This window comes from Rhamphochromis sp. 'chilingali', assembly GCF_963969265.1.
Source record: "Rhamphochromis sp. 'chilingali' genome assembly, chromosome: 12".
In the NCBI taxonomy this organism is placed as follows: Eukaryota; Metazoa; Chordata; class Actinopteri; order Cichliformes; family Cichlidae; genus Rhamphochromis; species Rhamphochromis sp. 'chilingali'.
Genome location: NC_137939.1, coordinates 22,339,570 through 22,361,356, shown reverse-complemented (window position 1 = coordinate 22,361,356; position 21,787 = coordinate 22,339,570). Strand labels below are relative to the sequence as shown.

General features: G+C 43.2%; 2 protein-coding genes across 3 annotated transcripts; one reads left to right on the top strand and one right to left on the bottom strand.

Annotated features, from left to right (window-relative positions):
• Window positions 1-484: 484 nt before the first annotated feature.
• Window positions 485-7,088, bottom strand: LOC308407915 (poly(rC)-binding protein 2-like). Of its 2 annotated transcripts, none has more exons than XM_080899887.1 (13): window positions 6,929-7,088; window positions 6,038-6,188; window positions 5,674-5,697; window positions 5,552-5,584; window positions 5,316-5,432; window positions 5,091-5,222; window positions 4,851-4,979; window positions 4,663-4,737; window positions 4,405-4,464; window positions 3,975-4,047; window positions 3,834-3,889; window positions 3,510-3,679; window positions 485-2,423 (listed from the first exon to the last, which is right to left on the bottom strand). In XM_080899887.1, the coding sequence occupies exons 2-13, from the start codon at window positions 6,104-6,106 to the stop codon at window positions 2,387-2,389; spliced, it is 975 nt and encodes a 324-aa protein (XP_080756013.1). In that variant the 5' UTR covers window positions 6,107-6,188; window positions 6,929-7,088; the 3' UTR covers window positions 485-2,386. The 2 variants fall into 2 exon arrangements, with proteins under 2 accessions (XP_080756013.1, XP_080756014.1); XM_080899888.1 differs by having other exon boundaries at window positions 4,423-4,464.
• A 10,873-nt stretch (window positions 7,089-17,961) lies between these two features.
• LOC308406730 (uncharacterized protein) lies at window positions 17,962-20,376 on the top strand (the record flags this gene model as incomplete). The annotated part of the gene is made up of 3 exons (XM_080897916.1): window positions 17,962-18,627; window positions 18,706-18,970; window positions 20,087-20,376. 3 exons carry the CDS (start codon window positions 17,962-17,964, stop codon window positions 20,374-20,376), a joined length of 1,221 nt encoding a protein of 406 aa, XP_080754042.1.
• Window positions 20,377-21,787: the final 1,411 nt, after the last annotated feature.

Sequence of the window (21,787 nt, the reverse complement as noted above, 5' to 3'; positions counted from 1 at the left end):
TTGGATGGGAAAAAAAAAAAACCAAAAAAAAAAACCCAAAACAAAAAAAGTCTGAAATGAAACCAACTTGCACCAGAATGATGGGAAGAGAAACAGGTGGAGACAGTGTTATGGCAATGACATGAATGGCTCCCAGTGGAACCGGGTCACCAGCGGTTATTAATAATGTGACTGCTGACAGAAGTAGCAGGATGAATTCTGTAGCATACAGGGCTCCACTCTTTGCTCAGAACACAGCACGGTATACTTTGTGCAATGACTCAAAAGTAAAAACACCCACAAACATGGGTCAACTGAAGGTGGCTGTAATAAAGGCCTCTCAAGGCATGACACATTATTTGGTAATGCCCATGGGTTCTAGACTTCAGGCAGAAGTCCCCCCCCCCCGATCCACCCCTTTTCCCTTTGATTGCCTTGTATTTTAAAAAAAGTCTCAATCCCCATGAGATGGTACCAAAAAGGAAAAAGAAGAACAAAAGGACTGTTTAAGCATTTCACATCTTTTATTTCTGCATTTCATTTCTTCAACAATTTAATTGCACCCAGATCTACAATATTTCGAAAACGTGCACAAAAACGTGAGTTTCTTCATCCTGCAAAGAATAATAAAAAATAAAATCTGACCCAGGCAAAAAAGATAGCAGGAAACTAGTGTTAATTCTATAATTCTCCTTCTAATTAATCATAATTTAATACCTCAGCATAATATACTTAAAGACCAATATGTCTTGTAGTTTTGCCCCTTGCAGCATTCCCCCTCCCTGCAGTTAAAAAAAATATTTCTCTATTTAAAACAAACATTTCAATGTTATTATCATCACCACCATGGTCTTAGTAATTTAAGAGAAAAGAATATATTTTCCTCTTATTTAAGCCCACTCCTCATAACCAAAGCCCACCCACCCTTATCAGAATCCAATACACAACAATGCTCAAAATCCCAGGGTCTGCACTACGAAGCAGGTTCAGCATACCTACGATGCCTTCTTACTGTCCGACTATAACAGACATCATGCCACGATATCAATGTGGTAAGTCAAAGCTTTTTCTGAATATAGCAATGAGCCACAAAATTCTTAACTATAATCCCCAAACAAATATGTGAGTTTCTGCAGCCAAAGCCGGTAAAAGCTTTGTGTAAATGAGTAAGATAGGCTCATTAATATCACTGCCCTATCATTAAGGCACGAGTAGATCTATCATTACAAATGTTTATTCCAATAAACTGATGTGTTCCTCAGACGTCATCTTATGGCAAATGAGACATTTTAGCATTTTTGTTTCAAGCTGCAAACCTGGTGGCATCAACAAGCCTTGGAAGCATGTAAAGCACAAACAGAAAAACATAATTCAAACCTGTATGTGCGCTGTACTCGTCAGAAAACGCTACTGAGGTTAGACCGTCTCAGAACACCCCTTACCTCATAAGATCCAGTCTACCCAAAGGTATCTTCTAAAACCAGTTAATTACTCAAAACCGATTGACCAGTTGATGCTTTTATATATGCTGATCTGTTACCTCATGCATGTGTGTGGTCCAAGTTATCACTGCAATGTGTCCCATTAAGGAACTGAACTACTGTGTAACCTTCAGATCCCAAGATTACCTGGCGTTATGACGCTAACCACAAATCCCGCTTCGTAGTGCAGGCCTCTGGTTCAAGAAATAAAACGGATGGAAATACAGGAATGACACAAAATAATTACTCAGCAAATTAGAGGTGAGACATGATGTAGCTTAAAAAAAAATTCTCATCTGAACCCGCACTAGACAAGGGGTAAATTACCTTCGGACTAAAAGGTTTTCCCTGCATACACCTTCAGCTGAAGATCACTTAGACCCAGTGAGACCCGTTAAACCCACAATGCCTCATTCAGGAAGTACAGCCTCAAACAGAAGATGGCAAATACCAACAAATTCTACTCATTCGAGGAGCTGTGTATTAAATAAAAATAAATAGATATTTAAAAGGAAGGGAAAGAACAGTCCATCTATAATGTTATTGTGTGTTTTTTTTCTTCATTTTTACATTTTCTAAGAAAAATCTGACATAAGAAAAACATTATTTATGCCTTTTCAGATTTTTCTAAAATTTTACCTACAGTATATCAAGAAGATCATACAGATATACAGCAAAATAAGAGGGAAAAATACAACAGAAGGAGTCCTTAAAAACTATATGCAAAGGGAATTTAAAAACATAATAAATAAATAAAATACCAATATCATGATAATGGTGTAATTACAACTGAGTAGGTGTCTAACCAAAGCAGAGGAGAAAACAGTGAGTTTATAGTACTTGGTTTTTGCATTAAGTTCAATAAGGGACCTCTTGGTAAAAAGTAGGGGGAGGGGTTACGTTAGGTGCTGATGAAGATCTCCATGTCAGTTGGCTGCGAGTCCAGTAGCTTCAGATGACAGCCTGAGCAGAAAACAGAAAAATCCAACACTGTTTAAAACAAACAAGTTAGATTATCAGTAACACATGTTGCTGTATCTGAAAACTAATTTAAAAAAAAGTCTCAGACTTGTGGACAATCTGAGTGAGTGAAGATGGACGATTTCTGCTATCGTTTTACAGAAGGTCTTTTGACTGGCAGTTTGAGTTAAGCAGGATGAGATTTTTCCACAGAATACACTTGATTATCAAACTGCCCATCTATCAGGAAATCAACACCTGCTTCCAGCAAACTGATGTGCTATATGTCCTGATAATGAACTGTGTGACCCCACTTCTTACTTAAAAAAAAAAAAAAAAAAAAAAAAAATCACCCTGCATCTGTACAGCAGGCTTAGCTGCAGAATTCAAATACACTGCTGCTGGAGAATTGGGGGTGCGAAAAATGATTTTAGTTTACCAATTACAGCAGGATAATTGGACCGTTATTGGCTGATAAACTGAGGTAAACTATGTTATGTCACAATGTTCTTTGAAAACATAATAAACAGGAGCCACACTGGCTGCAAATAAAATGTTGGTCAGGCAAAAGCGAATCCATCAATAATTGTGTGGTAGTGATGGCAGTGATCAACCCAACTCTGCTACAGATTTTGTTTGTTTGTACATTTTAGACTACATACACTTATATCTCATGGGTTTGTGCACATAATGGACAAACAGCTGTTCGAATGGTAAAATCCTGTGTTTTTGGCCCGTTCTGTCAGCCCTAGATTCTAGTGGGACAGTGTCACAGCTGGAAGAGGGGGTAATGAAATTATTACGAGAGCTGTAGTAATGAAGTGACTGTTAAAAACTGCCAGTAGTCCAATTCTAATAAATCTTCGGTAACCTAATTAAACGAGAAGCACTCCTCGTCTTTCCTCTTATGTGAGGAATCCATTGCTTCTGATTGATACTAGTTGGTCAAGTGGACAAATGGTAGGAAAACTCAATCTCCATTAATGTGTTTCAAAACTGACCAGCTGCACAATGTCAGAATTTAAAAACAGACAGCGAGAGAGCGCCATCTTCTTTCCATTTTGCTCTAGCCTGTGGCTATTTTCTTACCGGGCATTGATCAGGTACTCAGCCAGGCTGATACTGGCGTGGGAGCCAGTAATGGTGACCTGTCTGTCAGTTGAGCCCTCCACAGGGTTGGCAATCTTGATCTGAGCCCCTGACATCTGACGGATCTCATTGATCTTTGCGCCCTGACGGCCGATGATACAGCCAATGAGCTGGGGAAGAAGAATTACGTGACACTATGTCAATACTTTCACTGCAATAAAATAAATAAAAGGTTGCCAATTCAAACAAAATGAGCTACTCAGAAAATCAGCAAGTTTCTCTGTTAAGAAAAAAAAAATTAAAGTCACATTAATTTTGACTTACATCGTTTGGAATGGTCAGCTCATGAGAGCCAGTTTGTGCAGAGGCATCCATCCCAGCTGAAAGAACACAAGAGTGAGTTGATTGCATGGATTAACAGAAACAGACAGCAATCAAATTCCTCCTCACAGGAAGTACACCTACCCTGGAAGCCCTGGTTGCTGTGTGCAATGGGGAAGGGGCTCTGCTGCATGGCCAGCTGGTGAAGTTTGGTGAGCTGTTGAAACAAAAAAAGAAAGATACGTAGAGCACAGACAGACAAGGATGTGTTAAGAAACACTGAAAATAAACTTTAAGACTGAAATGTTCTTTCCCTTGTGTAAGTGGTGGTTGTGATAATGAGTGGAAATCATGAAATTGTGAAATGAAAAATGGGATCAATGATTTTGCTTTAAGATATTTATGTTAGGATTTGAATCTATAATCTTTGGAACTGTTAAATGGATGTGCATCTCAAGCAGTGGTGGCTGTGGGAAGGGCAGCAGGGAAAAAAAAAAAAAAAGTCAAGAGGGATGAAATAAAAAGGTGGTATGGCTTCCCCGGACCGAAGTTGCAAATATATTGGATCACTTACAGAGGGCCCCTCACTTACATCAGGCTGTGGAATGGCGTGCTGCCCTTGGACAGCGTAAGCCTGCAAGGAGAGAATAGCACTTAGGAGGGTGTGGCAGTGTGACATGGTGCACTCCAATATCCATCAGTCCTCTGTTCTTGCTACAAGGAGCAATGCCAGGCATGCTACTAGAATAGCATTTCCATAACTAAACTCTGTTAAAATAAAAGTGTTTAAAAAAAGAAGAAAAGAAAAAAAAAAGTACTTTTATTACTTTACCTGACCACCTGCAAAGATGACAGGAGACCCTGAGGGTTTGGGTCTGTATGGGATGGTCACTCCTTTTGGTGGAGACTAGAAAAACAGAAATATTCACCTTTAACTATCAATAACTACGTAAAGTATCAGTGTCCAGAGCCCATTTACAAAATCATAAAAATCAGGATTACATTAAACAATGTTTGTACCTCAAGCATGACAATGCAGATCTGCTTGACACACTCAATAATGGACTGTGGAGTCCCTGCAACGGTGATGGCACGTTCTGTTGAGTTGGGTAACATGTCCCCTGCTACTTGTACCTGAGCTCCTGCAGACTACAAAGTCACAGCAAGAATTACAACACCGATCAGGGGAAAACAACAACAACAAACAAAACCCACAACAGGATCTGAAATTCATACAAGACTAAAATACAGCAGACAAACCTCTCTGATTTCTTTGATCTTGCAGCCACCTTTACCAATGAGTGAGCCGCACTGGCTGGCGGGTACAACGAGGCGCATGGTGACTGGTGGTTTGCTGGTGGCTGTACTGTTAGTCATCGAAGTGCTGATGTCCTGTAGGGGAAGCGGATACAACAGGAGGCTTTAGAAAGTGGCACTTGTATAGCCGCTACGTCTTTAACGTAAGATACAACAAACAATTCTAACCTCCTCCAGTTTCTCTATGATCATGGAAAAGGCTTTAAAGATAGAGGTGGTAGGTCCCGCGAGAGTTATGATCCTCTCTGGGCAGTTCCCCTCTGAGATGTTGATACGTGCACCACTCTGCAAAGAGACAGGGAAAAAAAAAAAAATTGAATCAGTTGCTTTGTTGTCATATGATGCATGCGTCACAGTAAATGTTGACATGTTCTTTCCTGATTGTTGGAAAAAGACAGACTTACCTCCTCTCTCATCTTTTTAACAGACTCTCCTTTCTGTAGATAAAGAATACAAAACAATATTTACAAAACACACCAAGGGACATGCCACAGTTAGCATCGTTCTGGCAGTAAAACCAGCTTACCTTGCCAATAATGCTTCCAACCTCCTACAGAAGATGACAACAAAAGTTTGTGTTAAAACAATACTTTGCGGTTTTCTTTTTTTTTTTTTTACTACAGCTAGATTAATTTTAAGGAATAAATGCAGACTTTAAGATCCTTATAGAATCTAAACCTTATATCAGTGCTGGAATGTTGGGGTTTTTGCACACCTGAATCACATGCAAGCCTTTACAGCCATATAAATAGTTACAATAATCCCAAAAACCTGTGCTGACCTACTTTTTCACCCAACACACCAAAAACTGATCTGCAATCAATAAGGGGTTTGATAACAGCTTTTGATATCTTTTCAGTCTATCCATAGTTGCATGCAGTCACACTCACCTTCCCATGCATGAGAAGCCTGATGGTTAAGGTGACATTAAGTCCTCCTTCAACCAAACTGGAGTCCATTGCTGCAGCTGAATCCAACACACACTCGCACGCGCTCTCAACACTGGCCAACAAAGTGAGTCTTTGGTCACTGGCTGAACGTCTGCAACAGAGTGGGAAAAATTAACAGTCAGAGACAAGCGTAGTTGGTGGAAAGTGTGAGGCCATCTGCTGTCAATGCAAATCAGTGAAGTGATGCGGGCAGTGCACATCTTGTAGACTTTAACGCCGTTTTCCAGCCACGTCGAAAGAAAGACGTTTCAGTTCGGTAATTGACATTAGACTGGCCCGAGTCCACTCATTCACTGTGCACAATGACCCACTGTCTCTCGGCGGTCGTGTCTATTTTCTGGCATTCTACAGCGGTGGCGACATCTCTTTAACTCTTGTAGTCAACACAAGCTGCTCAAAACAATCATTTAAAAAAATCACCGTAGCTTTAAATAAACTTCACAACCAAGCTAGCAAGAGAAAGCTAACAGCGTGACGTTATGGCATCAAATCCTGTTTGAAATGAGCATCCCAGCTAGTCACGCAAACGAGGGTAAGAGGAAGTTAGCTGCACCAAAACATTTTTCCACTCAAAACACTCGCTTTTAGCTACATGTACAGATTGAGTGCTAACAGATTTAACCATTCTATCTTAAAAAATATATAGCATTTCGAAGCTAACTCCTGCTCCACCATCAAGCTAAAAATACAAATCAGTGATTTTCCATCCAGCACGCTAGCGTTAGCATTCAGCAACTAGTCGGATCCCGCGGCCTACGAACCGCACCGAGTTATCCCTGTCCTTCACTCCTAGGGGAAAAACACACATATACACAAAGCTGGAAGACTTACCGGAACCGTCCCTGGAAGTGTGTTCAGGGGGTGGGTAGGGTGGCAAGGGTAGAAGGGGAGAGGTTCGGGAGGGAGTTTTAAAAGGATCTGGGGAAGAGGGAAGCGACGCCGCTTTTCGATCGGACTCCACTCTCCTCCTCTGCTTCGCACAAAAGACGAAACGCGTTCAACTCTGACCCCTTTAATGCCCCGCCCCCTCAACTAGGTCAGCCCCGCCCATTGACGTGATATTCACTCCGTACAGTACAAAACAAAAATATAACTAAATAAAACGAAAAAAGCAAAAAATTCTTTTATACTACATATTTTCCCAAACGCAACAAATACCATTTATTTATTTATTTGTATACATTCACAATGTGTACATTTCTCATTCACAAATAAGTTCATATTGTTTCTGCCAAAATATCTATAAATTAATAACCAAAAGCAAAAATAATACTGAAAAAAAAACATAAATAAAAACTAAAAACTGTAGTAGTAGAATATACTGGTAATATCTTTGCTAATATGGTAATTACTGGTAATTTATTTATCCCATATTTGGTAATTTCCCTTGTCACAGAGGTTGAAATACTACTAGTCCTACTAAATGTAATAATGACAACAATATAGGATTCATTTTCTCCTTCCTCTTTGCTTCGTCTCTCCCTTTAGTGAGATCGCCACAGTGGATCATCTCCTGCAACCTTATCCCTATCCCTAACATCCTCCTCTGTCACACCAACTGTCAAATGAAACCAAATTAACCAGGTAATTTAACCACATACTTATTTGCAATCCCTGGTTGTCATTCTTAGTAAGGAATTTGACCACTACTGTACTTGTTGAAACTTCGTCAGAATGCTGTAGGACTGGTTCTCAAAGTCTGTCTTCTGAAGGTGTGAACAACATTCTTCCACAAAATATTTTAGTGTTTGGGATTTTGATGATCAAGGCAGAGAGCTATGGGAGATCCAAAATCTCCAGCAGGGATTCAGCTGGACTGAGAAATTGTGAGTTTGAAGGCCACATCACATAATTACATGGTTTTTTATCTTTATTGATCTGCGCAGTGATATAAATGGCAAATATTTCCTTTACAGAAGAGGTTACTGTGGCATGTTTACATCGCAGCTCATTTTCATCAAATCTGATGGAAAAAAAAAAACCAAACCAGAGGAAAAGGTGATGTCTAACCCAGGGGTGGGCAACTCCAGGCCTCGAGGGCCGGTGTCCCTGCAGGTTTTAGATGTGTCCTTGAACCAACACAGCTGATTTAAATGTCTTTTTGTCAGCACCACCATTTCCAGCGATACAGTACCATCCTGTAAACTCTTGCTGCTATCATCCCTGAATCTTGTCTTCACCGGCTCCACCCGCTCTCTTCTGCACCTCTCTTGTGCACTGTGCATTGTTTTGGACAGAAGACCCCAGATATTTAAACTCATCGACCTACTATCTAACCTGCACCTGTCTCCCTCTCATTCACATAAATATTTTCTGTATTGTGTCTGCTGGCCTTCATTTGTCTTTATTGGCTCAGTTGAGGCAGATGTTGTCAACACCTGGCCAGTGCAAACTAACTGTAATGTGTGTATTCTAAATAGTGACTTATGGAGACAGACCCACGGGAGGTTTTGAAAGACTCTTCGCAGTTGTCTGTAAATCCAACAGATGGCACAATAACACTGTGAACGTAGCTGGTGGCCGTTCTCTTCAAAGTCCTGCATCCATTCTGCCATTGCTCAAAAATACTCATTCATAGCTCGATGAGTTGACCGAGGTGTCGTGACTGTACCACCTAAAAACGAGAAGCACTAAAATTAGCCATGTGAAAAAGGCATTTTGCCCAGTTAGAGATATAAAATGAGCAAAATTCCTTTGCGAAATGAGTCAGCACTCTAAATTTAAAAGAGGAGCTAGAAACTGCATGTTTTAGTTGCTGAATTATAAACATATCAACTAATAATTTATATTACTGCAGTGAATGTCTCACTACTTGACTCCAGCTGCAGTATTTCTATAAATTTCTTATTATGAAGAGAAGACTGCTAATAAATAGTGTGATTTGTATTTGCTGTGACAGATCATTAAGTGTCTTTAACAATCTGGGAATATATATGTATTCTTCGGCGTATCAGTCTGGTGTTTATACATATCTATCCTTTTACCTCTGATGATGTTTGAAAACCTGTCACAGTGGATTTGGCTGCTACACCGCATATTTTCTTTTTCTGTTGTCATGCATACATAAGCAGAACAAATAAAAACCAAAACGTCATGAAATGTGAAGACTTGAAAGCCTGACCTCTTGACCTGAAAATAATGAACCCCAGTCATTCATATATATTTTTTTCTATACGCAGAATATGATTGATGACTTTCTGCTTCACGATGGATTGCCTTGTTTTCTGCAAGTCTGTTATTTGGTTGAGATGATTGATGGGATAAACAAGCATCTTAATTGTCTGCTAGTGTTTGTTTTGAATTAAAAAGAATACAATCAAAGGCACTGCTGTACAGTTAAATCCTCGCAGTTGTGATTCTTATTAAAGCAGAGTGCTATATATGGCCGGAAAGCAAAAGAGATAGATACAATGGAACAGTATAACCCTATAACCATGTGTTCATGGTCTGGTTGACAGAGTATTCTGCCTGAACTCACTCACCACATGTTCATTAATCTGGTGCACATCAGAGCACCCACAATACAATTAGTCAATGGTCAGAATAGCTCGCTATTGTCTGTAACCAACTTTCTATTCTCCTCATTTGTAAATCTTTAATAAATCCAATTCTCTGATGTCCCACACAGTGTGGCTTACACCTTTGTGTTTACGTGCATGAGTCATGAATCATGTCTGGCTCAGTTTATTAGGTTCAAAATCGCTCTGCTGTCGATAGATTGCCCCCACGCTCGATGCAGTGGAGCTCTGCTACTCTAAAAAACAGTTTGTCTCAACGTTTCCTGTTTTTTTTTAATTTCAAAAATGAATCCAGGCAGTAGATGTTTGCTCTCGCTTTAAGAAGCCATCTGTAGTGCTGTCTGAATGGTGGCAGGCTTACAAGGCTGGTGGTGTTTTTAAATTAGAACCATGGCTGACCAGATTTACTCCTATCCAGAGATTACGACACGCTGGCTGCGAGTTAAACATCTGATGTAGGCAATAACCCCTGCAGAACACATTAACACTGTTTGGCTTTTCCTAAAGGGAAGGTAAAGGGTAACTTAAAAACCCATTAAGTGAAAGACATAAAACAACTGTTTTTGTGTGAGGACAAAAATGTGTTTAATTAGTGTAAAAATGCCTGTCTCTTTGATCTGAAGCACAATCACTGAGAGCCGGATTATACAGAGGAGAGGAGGTGCGAGCTCTTCAGCCTTTCCAATCAGCACATGGTCTCCCTGGCCTTTCATGTGTGTCTCCCCCGTCGAACAATTGCTTACATAATCATCTGCTTACTTTAATCTCTGCATCTTTCCCACAGTTTGTGCTCTTGTATACTTCTCTCACTTTTCTCTGTGGTACCCCCATCAAATTCAGTGCATCCTCCCATTGTACACAGTGTGTCTCCTTCAGTGCTTTTATCTGACATGCCCACTGGCACTCTCACTCTCTTGTCCCTCTTCCCTCCACTGGTGAGTGTTCATTGATTATTGTACATGAATTGTATGATGAAATGCCACTCGCCCACCCGGCAACCTCTCGTCAGTGGCCCCTGACATCCCACTGCCTGCGAGCGATCCAGACTATCTTTGCCTTTGTGTTTAATGATCTGAATGTTAGATTACCTTTCTCTGATATTCATACCTGGATTAATCTTTTTTAAAATGGCGTGTGTTTTAGTGGTGTGGCATATGTCAGTAGTACGCCTTCGACTTTTAGCAACTGCAAATATGGAATGCCAGTGCAATCTTTTACGGTGGAAAGTGATCGTTTACAGCGATAAAAAGGGAGACTAAATCCAATTTATTCTCTTCAGCTGTAAATTGTCTGCACATATTAAAGCAAATTATCTGGATTACAGTGTGAAACCTGATGACACACTCGAAGCCAGAGAGGCGAGTATCCAATTAGTCACCTAATTAGCAAGTGAATGTTGTTGTTATAAAAATTAAAGGTCTTGAAAAGAGAAGGAAAACAAAAACAGCGGAGACAAACCTGGCGTCTTTTGAATATGATACCATGATTTAACTGATAAAGCGAGGACACCTGTCTTTCCATTTTTGATTTGTGACATCTGACGCACACGGTGTGACTGTGTGATCAAGGCATTCATTTTTTGACAGAGCCGTAGGCGCGTTGTACAGATCTGTTAACTCACTAAACTGGAGATGCGGGGTTGCACAGTGGGGCTGAATTCTCTCTGCAGGGGTGTGAACGGATCCAAAAGCCTGAGCTTGTATGGTGACTGCAACGTCACTACCTTTCCACAGCCAAAGTTAGATGGCCCTGCAGGGTCACAGCAAGAGGTGACATGTGACCATGTAAACTGTCCAGTCAGGAAACAGAAAGGATGTAGAACAGCTGTGACTTCCCACTTTTATTTCAAGACAATCTTCCGCAAATAGGTTGCCCCTGCTGAGACAAATAATTGGCGTGATATCTTGGGGGCACGAGCATGAGGAGCAGTCTGCATTTTAATGCCAGTCCTCACAGGAAGAGCCCAGCTATGCATGCCACTGGGCATGATCTGTGGACTCTGTACATTCAGGGAAACGCATACTGTACTATTGAAACTTAAGACAGACTATGGCTTTTAGGTGAGTACAACAAAGAAAAAAAGAAAAGAATGACAAACAAATTTTTATGTGGTGAAATGTTTGTTGTTCTACTTTAAATGCATTTAAAATTAAATAAACAAAATGTGCAGATCAGTTAAAGATATTGTATTTTACTTCTTTATGCTTCTCCAGTTCATTTGTATCTTTTTGAGCATTAAGAGTACAGTTGTCTATGATGTCCCAGTTAATATAAAACTCTGATGGCTGCTAAAAACATAGATCTTACGCATGGACATCAGCTACCTTTGTTTTATTAGTAATGGGATTCAGACCTGTGGACTCCACTATAAAAGCTTTGCATGATTCAGTTCAATTCAATTAAATTCAATTAAATTAAATTAAATTAAATTCAATTCAATTCAATTCAATTCAATTCAATTCAATTCAATTTATACAGTGCCAAATGACAACAACTCAAGGCCCTTTATATTGTAAGGTAGACCCTATAACAATACAACAGGAGAAAATGGCAACAATCAGACGACCCCCCTATGAGCAAGCACTTTGGTGACAAGGAAAAACTCCCTTTTAACAGGAGGACTCCAGCAGAACCACCTTCAGGGAGGGGCAGTCGTCTACCGCGACCGGTCGGGGTGAGGAGAGGAAGACAGAACAAAAGACATGCTGTGGAAGAGTTCCAGCGATTAATAATAATAATTAATAATTAATAAACCAATTCTGTTTACATTATACATGCTTCCCTTAGGCAGTATCATCAGAAGACATAGTGTACATTTTCACTGCTATGCTGATGACACCCAGCTCTATCTATCTATGAAGCCAGATAACACACACCAATGAGTTAAACTGCAGGAATGTCTTAAAGACATAAAGACCTGGATGGCCGCTAACTTTCTGCTTCTTAATTCAGATAAAACTGAGGTTATTGTATTCGGCCCTGAAAATCTTAGAAATATGGTATCTAAGCAGATTCTGACTCTGGATGACATCACCTTGGCCTCCAGTAACACTGTGAGGAACCTTGGAGTCATTTTTGACCAGGACATGTCCTTCAGTGCACATATTAAACAAATATGTAAGACTGCGTTCTTCCATTTGCGCAACATCTCTAAAATTAGAAATATCCTGTCTCAGAGTGACGCTGAAAAACTAGTTCATGCATTTATTACTTCTATGCTGGACTACTTTAATTTATTATTATCAGGAAGTCCTAAAACTCCATGAAAAGCCTTCAGTTAATCCAAAATGCTGCAGCACGAGTACTGGCAGGGACTAGAAAGAGAGAGCATATTTCTCCTGTTTTGGCTTCCCTTCATTGGCTTCCTGTTAAATCCAGAATTGAATTCAAAATCCTGCTCCTCACATTCAAGGTCTTAAATAATCAGGCCCCATCTTATCTTAATGACCTTGTAGTACCATATCACCCTATTAGAGCACTTCGCTCTCACACTGCAGGCTTACTTGTTGTTCCTAGAGTATTTGAAAGTAGAATGGGAGGGAGAGCCTTCAGTTTTCAGGCCCCTCTTCTGTGGAACCAGCTTCCAGTTTGGATTCGGGAGACAGACACTATCTCTAGTTTTAAGATTAGGCTTAAAACTTTCCTTTTTGCTAAAGCATATAGTTAGGGCTGGACCAGGTGACCCTGAATCCTCCCTTAGTTATGCTGCAATAGACATAGGCTGCTGGTGGAGTACCATGATGCATTGGGTTTGTCCTTTTCAGTCACCTTTTTCACTCACTATGTGTTAATAGACCTCTCTGCATTGAATCATACTTGTTTTTAATCCCTGTCTCTCTTCCACAGCATGTCTTCTATCCTGTCTTCCTTCTCTCACCCCAACGGGTTGCAGCAGATGGCCCCGCCTCTCCCTGAGCCTGGTTCTGCTGGAGGTTTCTTCCTGTTAAAAGGGAGTTTTTCCTTCCCACTGTGGCCAAAGTGCTTGCTCATAGGGGGTCATTTGATTGTTGGTTTGTTCTCAAAGCACCTTGAGGCGACTGTTGTTGTGATTTGGTGCTATATAAATAAAACTGAATTGTAAGTAAATAAAAATAATTCAGTGCAGAGAGCCTGGTTGCTGCTAGCAAACAGAAGCTTTGAAAAGTAAGTAAGTGGAGCATCTGTGCTCACAGCCAGGGCTGTGGGCTTGACATGACCGTGGGGCGACCGTGGTTTTTTGATTGATTGATTGGTAATTTATTTCAACATGTGAACAATATACAAGTACATTTAGAAAAGAAATGAGAGAAAAAAAATATACTATACAAATTACATACAAAAAAACATTCTGATTAATTTACATGTTGAAAGGGAGTGGGAAGAAGTATACACTTATTTAATCCCACCCCTGTCCCATAAATTATCAGTGAATATTTAGTCAGCTTCCTTACTGATATAATTTGTAATAAAAATAGTGAACAGATTTCTGATATACTATATACTATAATATCACATCATGAATTTTTTGTTTGTTTGTTTTTAAATAGAGACATTCACTTAATTTAAATATTTTCCTTTTCTTTATAGATCGAGAAGATCATATTTTTATAACTCTTTTTGAACAGTTTTATGTTTGGACATTGCTTTAATTCCATATTCAGTTTGTTCCATAGTTTCACTCCTTGAACAGAAACACAAAAGCCTTTTCTTGTAGTACGTACCTTCATTGTTTTGAAGTTACAAAAACCCCTTAAATTATAACTTCCTTCTTTCAAAAAAAACATACTCTGAATATTACCTGGCAGTTCTTTATTTTTTGCTTTGAATAGAATTTGTGCTGTTTGGAATTTCACTATATCGTCAATTTTCAATATTTCAGACTGCAAAAATAGTGAGTTTGTATGTTCCCTATAACCTGCATTGTGGATGATTCGAATTGCTTTCTTTTGAAGAGTAAAAAGTGAATGTAATGTGGTTTTATAGTTATTGCCCCAGACCTCTGCACAATAGCTTAAGTATGGTGAAACCAGTGAACAGTAGAGAATATGAAGTGATGTTCTGTCGAATACCTGTTTTGCCTTGTTTAGTACTGCAATGCTTCGTGATACTTTGGAATGAATATATCTTACGTGAGCTCTCCAGTTAAGTTTTTCATCTATTATTACCCCCAGAAATTTATTTTCACTGACTCTTTCAATATCAACACCATTTATTTGAATCTTTGCATTTGTATTTAAACTACTATTTCCAAATAACATAAGTTTAGATTTATTCAAATTTAATGATAATTTGTTTTTATCAAGCCAGAACTTCACTTTACTTATTTCATTAGTCATATCCTCCAATAAATTCTGCAGATCATCACCAGAGCAAAAAATGTTTGTATCGTCAGCAAAGAGAACCATTTTTAATACTTTGGACACTTTACAGATGTCGTTAATGTACAAGTTGAAGAATTTTGGACCCAAAACTGACCCTTGGGGTACACCACAAGCAATGTCCATACATAAGGAGCAACCACCATTTATTTTCACAAACTGCTTTCTGTCACTTAAATAACTCCGGACCCAATCTAAAACTACCCCTCTGACACCATAACGTTCCAGTTTTCTTATTAATATATCATGATCTATAGTGTCAAATGCCTTTGTCAAGTCTATGAATAACCCAGCCACATATTGCTTTTTGTCTATGGAATTTGTGATGTATTCTATTGAATCTAATAGTGCCGATGATGTGGTTCAGGGGGTTGGGAAGTTCATCTTGTAACCGGAAGGTTGCCGATTTGATCCCCTGTCTGTCCTGGTCGTTGTGACCTTGGGAAACCCTACAACAGTGGTTTGTGAATGTGAGAGTGAATGAATAGTGGAATTGTAAAGTGCTTTGAGTGTCTAGAAAAGCGCTATATAAATGCAGTCCATTATGACCATGCCATGGATATCTTAGTGACACTGCACAGATCTAGATGTAGAAAAAGGTGTCTGAAACTGGACATTGAGGAAAGCCTCACAATTGACTTGTTTATATATTCTGTTTATAAACATTTACTATTGCAAAAGTCCATCCATCCATCTTCATCCGCTTTGTCCGGGGCCGGGTCGCGGGGGCAGCAGCCTAAGCAAAGAGGCCCAGACCTCCCTCTCCCCAGCCACCTCCTCCAGCTTATCCGGGGGAATACCAAGGCGTTCCCAGGCCAGCCGAGAGATATAATCTCTCCAGCGTGTCCTGGGTCTGCCCCGGGGCCTCCTCCCGGTGGGACATGCCTGGAACACCTCACCCAGGAGGCGCCCAGGGGGCATCCAACTTGCATAGTTCCCATTTCTGTATAGCTGTATATCCCAGATTCTGTAAAGTTATTTATTTCATATTCTGTATAGTTTTTCATATTTATATCCTGTTCATATCCTGTACATAGCTTGTACTCACTACAGCCTGTACATACTTATAGTTATAGAATATTCACAACATACTTCATACCGTGTACATTATAACATACCATAATAGACCCATTTCTGTAATATACTCACATATCTATATTATTGCTAATATATATTGTAATATATCTATATCACTAAAGCACTTCTGGATGGATGCAAACTGCATTTCGTTGCCCTGTACCTGTGCATGTGCAATGACAATAAAGTTGAATTCTATTCTATTCTATTCTATTCCTTGTCAGATGCCCGAACCACCTCAGCTGGCTCCTTTCGATGTGGAGCAGCAGCTGCTCTACTCTGAGCCCCTCCCGGATGGCCGAACTTCTCACCCTATCTCTAAGGGAGAGGCCAGCCACCCTTCGGAGGAAGCTAATTTCTGCCGCTTGTATCCGCGATCTCGTTCTTTCGGTCACTACCCACAGCTCGTGGCCATAGGTGAGGGTAGGGACGTAGATCGACCGGTAAATTGAGAGCTTCGCTTTTACACTCAGCTCCCTCTTCACCACGACGGACCGGTGCAGCGTCCGCATTACTGCAGCTGCAGCCCCAATCCGTCTGTCGATCTCCGGCTCCCTTCTCCCATCACTCGCGAACAAGACCCCGAGATACTTGAACTCCTCCACTTGGGGCAGGAACTCATCCCCGACCCGGAGTGGGCACTCCACCCTTTTCCGGCTGAGAACCATGGCCTCAGATTTGGAGGTGCTGATCCTCATTCCCGCTGCTTCGCACTCGGCTGCGAACCGTTCCAGTGCGAGCTGGAGGCCCTCACCCAATGAAGCCAACAGAACCACATCATCTGCAAAAATCAGAGATGAGATTCTGAGGCCACCAAAGCGAAAGCCCTCCGCCACTTGGCTGCGCCTAGAAATCCTGTCCATAAAAATTATGAACAGAACCGGAGACAAAGGGCAGCCCTGGCGGAGCCCATCACCCACCAGGAACGAGTCCGACTTATTGCCGGCAATGCGAACCAAGCTCTTGCAACGGTTGTATAGGGATCGAATGGCCCGTAGCAATGGGCCAGACACCCCATATTCCCGCAACACCTCCCACAGGACACCCCGAGGGACACGGTCGAATGCCTTCTCCAAGTCCACAAAACACATGTAGACTGGTTGGGCAAACTCCCATGCACCCTCAAGTATCCTGGAGAGGATAAAGAGCTGGTCCAGTGTTCCGCGACCAGGACAAAAACCGCATTGTTCCTCCTGTATCCGAGGTTCGACTAACGGATGAACTCTCCTTTCCAGCACCCTGGCTGTCACAGGCTGGGTCTCCGACCCAGCACTCTGAGTTTTCTTTGTATTTTTTGATATGTTATTAGTTTGTGTTATTTCCTATTTTGCCTTTAGTTTAGGCAGTTATTGTTCCTGGGTTTTCTATGTTTTGGGGTTTTCTATTTATTTCATCACGTATTAGGTCTGTTAAGTTGTGTTGTCATTTCCTGTTTTATTCTGACAATGTCATGTGTTCTTTGTTCATTGTATTTAGCTTTCCTCTCCTGGTCCTGTCATTAGGTTTATGTCTGTCAGCTGTTTTCCCCCATGTGTCGCCACTTCCCCTGATCACCTCATGTCTGTATTTAAGCCTTTTGTTTTCTTCATGCCATTGTCAGTTCGTCTGTTTATTCTCACCAGAGTTACAGTCATAGTCATAGTCTTAGCCTGTTTATTTTCCACCTCGGTCATAGTTATAGTTTTTGGTCTTAGTACCTTTAGTGTTTTGTTTCTTAGTGTTTTGCCAGTTCAGTGTTTTGTTTCTTAGTGTTTTGCCTGTTTGCTTTGGTCTCTTGGTTCATTTCCTGCCGTCATCGCAATAAAGGTTCACTTTTCTGTTAATCATTACTATTCCTCGTCATCATCTGCTTTTGGGTCCTGTTTCCGCACACATCGGCGCACCCCGCCGTGACAGAACGAACTGACCAGTCATGGACCCAGCGGATTCTGCTCTCACCGAGTGTCTGGAGGAGACTGCTCGGATCCAAGCGATCCTCGACCGCTTCTTTACAGCGCCCGATTTGAAGAGCAAGCTGGTAATGATTAATGCTGCTGAAGCTATTATGGAGAGGGATCCCCGCCTTCTCCAGCTCCCGGACTCACCTGCCATAGTTGATGCCTTTACGAGGATAAAGGAGATGCTGCAGGCCCAGGGACTGTCGAGTCAGGAAATGGCTTCCAGCACCCACCAGTCACAACAACCCCACAATCAGTCATCTCCATTGCTGCCTCCGGAACCTGAGTGTGTTCGTGTCGGTTCGCTGAGATTCGCCGCAGCGTCACCACCTCTCAGCTCACCAGTTTCCACGCCCTCATCACAGTCTCGCCATACTCCTGTCACAGTTCAGCGCGAGGAAGCGCCGCACACCATAGACTTGGACGACGACGAGCGCCAGTCTATATTCTGCGCTCTCTTGGAGGAGGAGCTCCGGTGGAAGCCGTGGCTCATTCCGGAGCACGAGCACTCTTTCCGGGGAACTCGACTGGCTCTCGGGGGACCTCGGAGTTACCAGGGACTTCCACCCATCGCTCCGCCGTCTTCCACTCCTAAGAAAAAGCGGCGTGCGCGCCACCGACGCTCCGTATCACAAACGCAAGTGAGTGATTACATTTTGGCTCCTCATGTTTTCTCTCAGGAAGTTGTTGAAATTGACACTACTTTTCCGGTTAATGAGCCCGGCTATACAGAGACTGTTTGCCCTGGAAAAGCTAGCCATCAGGCTCAGCTAAGCTGCTGTGGGACTGCTATCCAGGCCGGTTTGGAGCCGGAGACGGAGGTACAGCTGGTGCAGCCAATTTCAGTGTCAGCCGGAGGGCCCGGGGAGCCCGTCCGGCCTCATGTTTCGTCTGCTGGAGGTTCAGGAGAACCCAGCCAGCTTCATGCTTCGTCTGCTGGAGGTTCAGAAGAATCCAGCCAGCTTCAGGCTTCGTTTGCTGGAGGTTCAGGGGAATCCAGCCAGCTTCATGCTTCGTCTGCTGGAGGTTCAGGAGAATCCAGCCAGCTTCATGCTTCGTCTGCTGAAGGTTCAGGAGAACCACACCAGCCTCATGCCTCGTCAGCTGGAGGGCCCGGGGAGCCCATCCAGCCTCATGCCTCGTCAGCTGGAGGGCCCGGGGAGCCCATCCAGCCTCATGCCACGTCTGCTGGGGGGCCCGAGGAGCCCTTCCGGCCTCAAGCCACGTCTGCTGGGGGACCCGAGGAGCCCGTCCAGCCTCACGCCACGTCAGCTGGCGGGCCCGAGGAGCCCGTCCGGCCTCATGCCACGTCTGCTGGGGGGCCCGAGGAGCCCTTCCGGCCTCACGCCACGTCTGCTGGGGGGCCCGAGGAGCCCTTCCGGCCTCACGCCACGTCTGCTGGGGGGCCCGAGGAGCCCTTCCGGCCTCAAGCCACGTCAGCTGGCGGGCCCGAGGAGCCCGTTCAGCCTCATGCTTCGTCAGCTGGAGGGCCTGAGGAGCCCGTCTGGCCACCTTCTGCTTCACCACCTGTGGCTGCCTCACTGTCACCTGGTTCTGCCTCTGCTACGCCAGGACCAGCTCCGGTCTGTGCTTCGCCCGGTCCAGCTCCAGCCTGTGCTTCGTCAGCCGCAGCTCCAGCCTGTGCTTCGTCAGCCGCAGCTCCAGCCTGTGCTTCGTCAGCTGCAGCCTCAGGGCCTTCATCCTCGCCCGGTCCGGCCTCTGCATCAGCTGCTCCTGCTCCACCTGGTCCGGCTCCGGCTTCAGCCTCAGAGTCTTCGTCTTCGTCCTCGTCTGGCCCAGCCTCAGAGTCTTCGTCCTCGTCTGGCCCGGCTTCGTCAGAGTCTTCAGCCTCGTCTGGTCCGGCCTCGTCAGAGTCTTCAGCCTCGTCTGGTCCGGCCTCGTCAGAGTCTTCAGCCTCGTCGGGTCCGGCCTCTGCCTGTGCTTCTGCTACGCCGGGTCCGGCCTCTGCCTGTGCTTCTGCTACGCCGGGTCCGGCCTCTGCCTGTGCTTCTGCTACGCCTGGTCCGGCCTCTGCCTGTGCTTCTGCTACGCCTGGTCCGGCCTCAGCCTGTGCTTCTGCTACGCCTGGTCCGGCCTCAGCCTCTGCTTCAGCGTCACCTGGTCCTGTGCCCTCCAAGCCTCGGCCGGTACGCCTGACACTTGGGCGCCGCCGCCGCCTTCCGCACGGCCGGCCCCCTGAACGGTTCCCGCCCCGTCGCCTTCCGCACGGCCGGCCCCCTGAACTGTTTCCACGTCACCGCCGTCGAGGTCGGCCCCCTGAACCGTTTCCGTGTCGCCGCCGTTGCCGTCCGCACGGACGGCCCCCTGATCACATGAACTATGACTTTCTGGACCGTCACCCTCCGGGTCGGCCCCCTGAGGAGTCATGAACTGTTCCCTGCGCTCCTGTGATTTTGATGGACGTTTTGTTTTTGTTTTTTTTTTGGCCTTGTTTCTGGCCCTCCGTCCTGGACCCCCACCGCCCGCCCTTGGTGGGTTGTTTTTGGTTTTGTTTTTCGAGGTTTTAGGGCGTCTGGAATCCGCCCTTAAGAGGGGGGCTCTGTCACAGGCTGGGTCTCCGACCCAGCACTCTGAGTTTTCTTTGTATTTTTTGATATGTTATTAGTTTGTGTTATTTCCTATTTTGCCTTTAGTTTAGGCAGTTATTGTTCCTGGGTTTTCTATGTTTTGGGGTTTTCTATTTATTTCATCACGTATTAGGTCTGTTAAGTTGTGTTGTCATTTCCTGTTTTATTCTGACAATGTCATGTGTTCTTTGTTCATTGTATTTAGCTTTCCTCTCCTGGTCCTGTCATTAGGTTTATGTCTGTCAGCTGTTTTCCCCCATGTGTCGCCACTTCCCCTGATCACCTCATGTCTGTATTTAAGCCTTTTGTTTTCTTCATGCCATTGTCAGTTCGTCTGTTTATTCTCACCAGAGTTACAGTCATAGTCATAGTCTTAGCCTGTTTATTTTCCACCTCGGTCATAGTTATAGTTTTTGGTCTTAGTACCTTTAGTGTTTTGTTTCTTAGTGTTTTGCCAGTTCAGTGTTTTGTTTCTTAGTGTTTTGCCTGTTTGCTTTGGTCTCTTGGTTCATTTCCTGCCGTCATCGCAATAAAGGTTCACTTTTCTGTTAATCATTACTATTCCTCGTCATCATCTGCTTTTGGGTCCTGTTTCCGCATACATCGGCGCACCCCGCCGTGACACTGGCATAGACTTTCCCAGGGAGGCTGAGGAGTGTGATCCCCCTGTAGTTGGAACACACCCTCCGGTCCTCTTTCTTTTTTTTTTTTTGTGATCAACATTTTATTGATTTAAAACGGGGTTGGGGGGGGGGGGGGGGTACAGACATATACAGCACAACTGTAAACTGCAGTAGCAAAGCAAACATTAGCAAACAAGGCATAGGGACAGCAAAGAAAAGACACAAAAACACAAAGTTAAAACCAATTATTGCCTCTTCCAGGAGATAACTCTGGATGAGAAGATTTTCCAAGCGTCAACAGTCGTGGGTCGAGCTTTATTTAATTTTGCTGTGGTATGTTCAAAACCAATAACACGGATAAGACATCGTCTCCAGAATGATTCCATACAAATGTCAGGACAGAACCATTGCTTTGTAATAGTCTTCTTTGCGGATGTAAATCCAGCGAACAACATTTTGCATTGCATTTGTTTTAAGGAGATTTCAGAGGTATCATTAAGGAGACAAAGACCAGGATTGGGAACATAAAAAACTTCCAGTACCTCAGATAACACAGAGTTCACAAAGACCCAAAAATCGGATACCACAGG

Bases quoted from the DNA above. Each gene is read 5' to 3' on its own strand.
- LOC308407915 (XM_080899887.1), bottom strand. From the start codon at position 6,106: ATGGACTCCAGTTTGGTTGAAGGAGGACTTAATGTCACCTTAACCATC. The intron at 4,980-5,090 runs GTTTGTCTGCTG...GTGACTTTGTAG, and splicing joins AGATCAAAGAAATCAGAGAG to TCTGCAGGAGCTCAGGTACA. The intron at 3,890-3,974 runs GTAGGTGTACTT...GTGTTCTTTCAG, and splicing joins CAGCAACCAGGGCTTCCAGG to CTGGGATGGATGCCTCTGCA.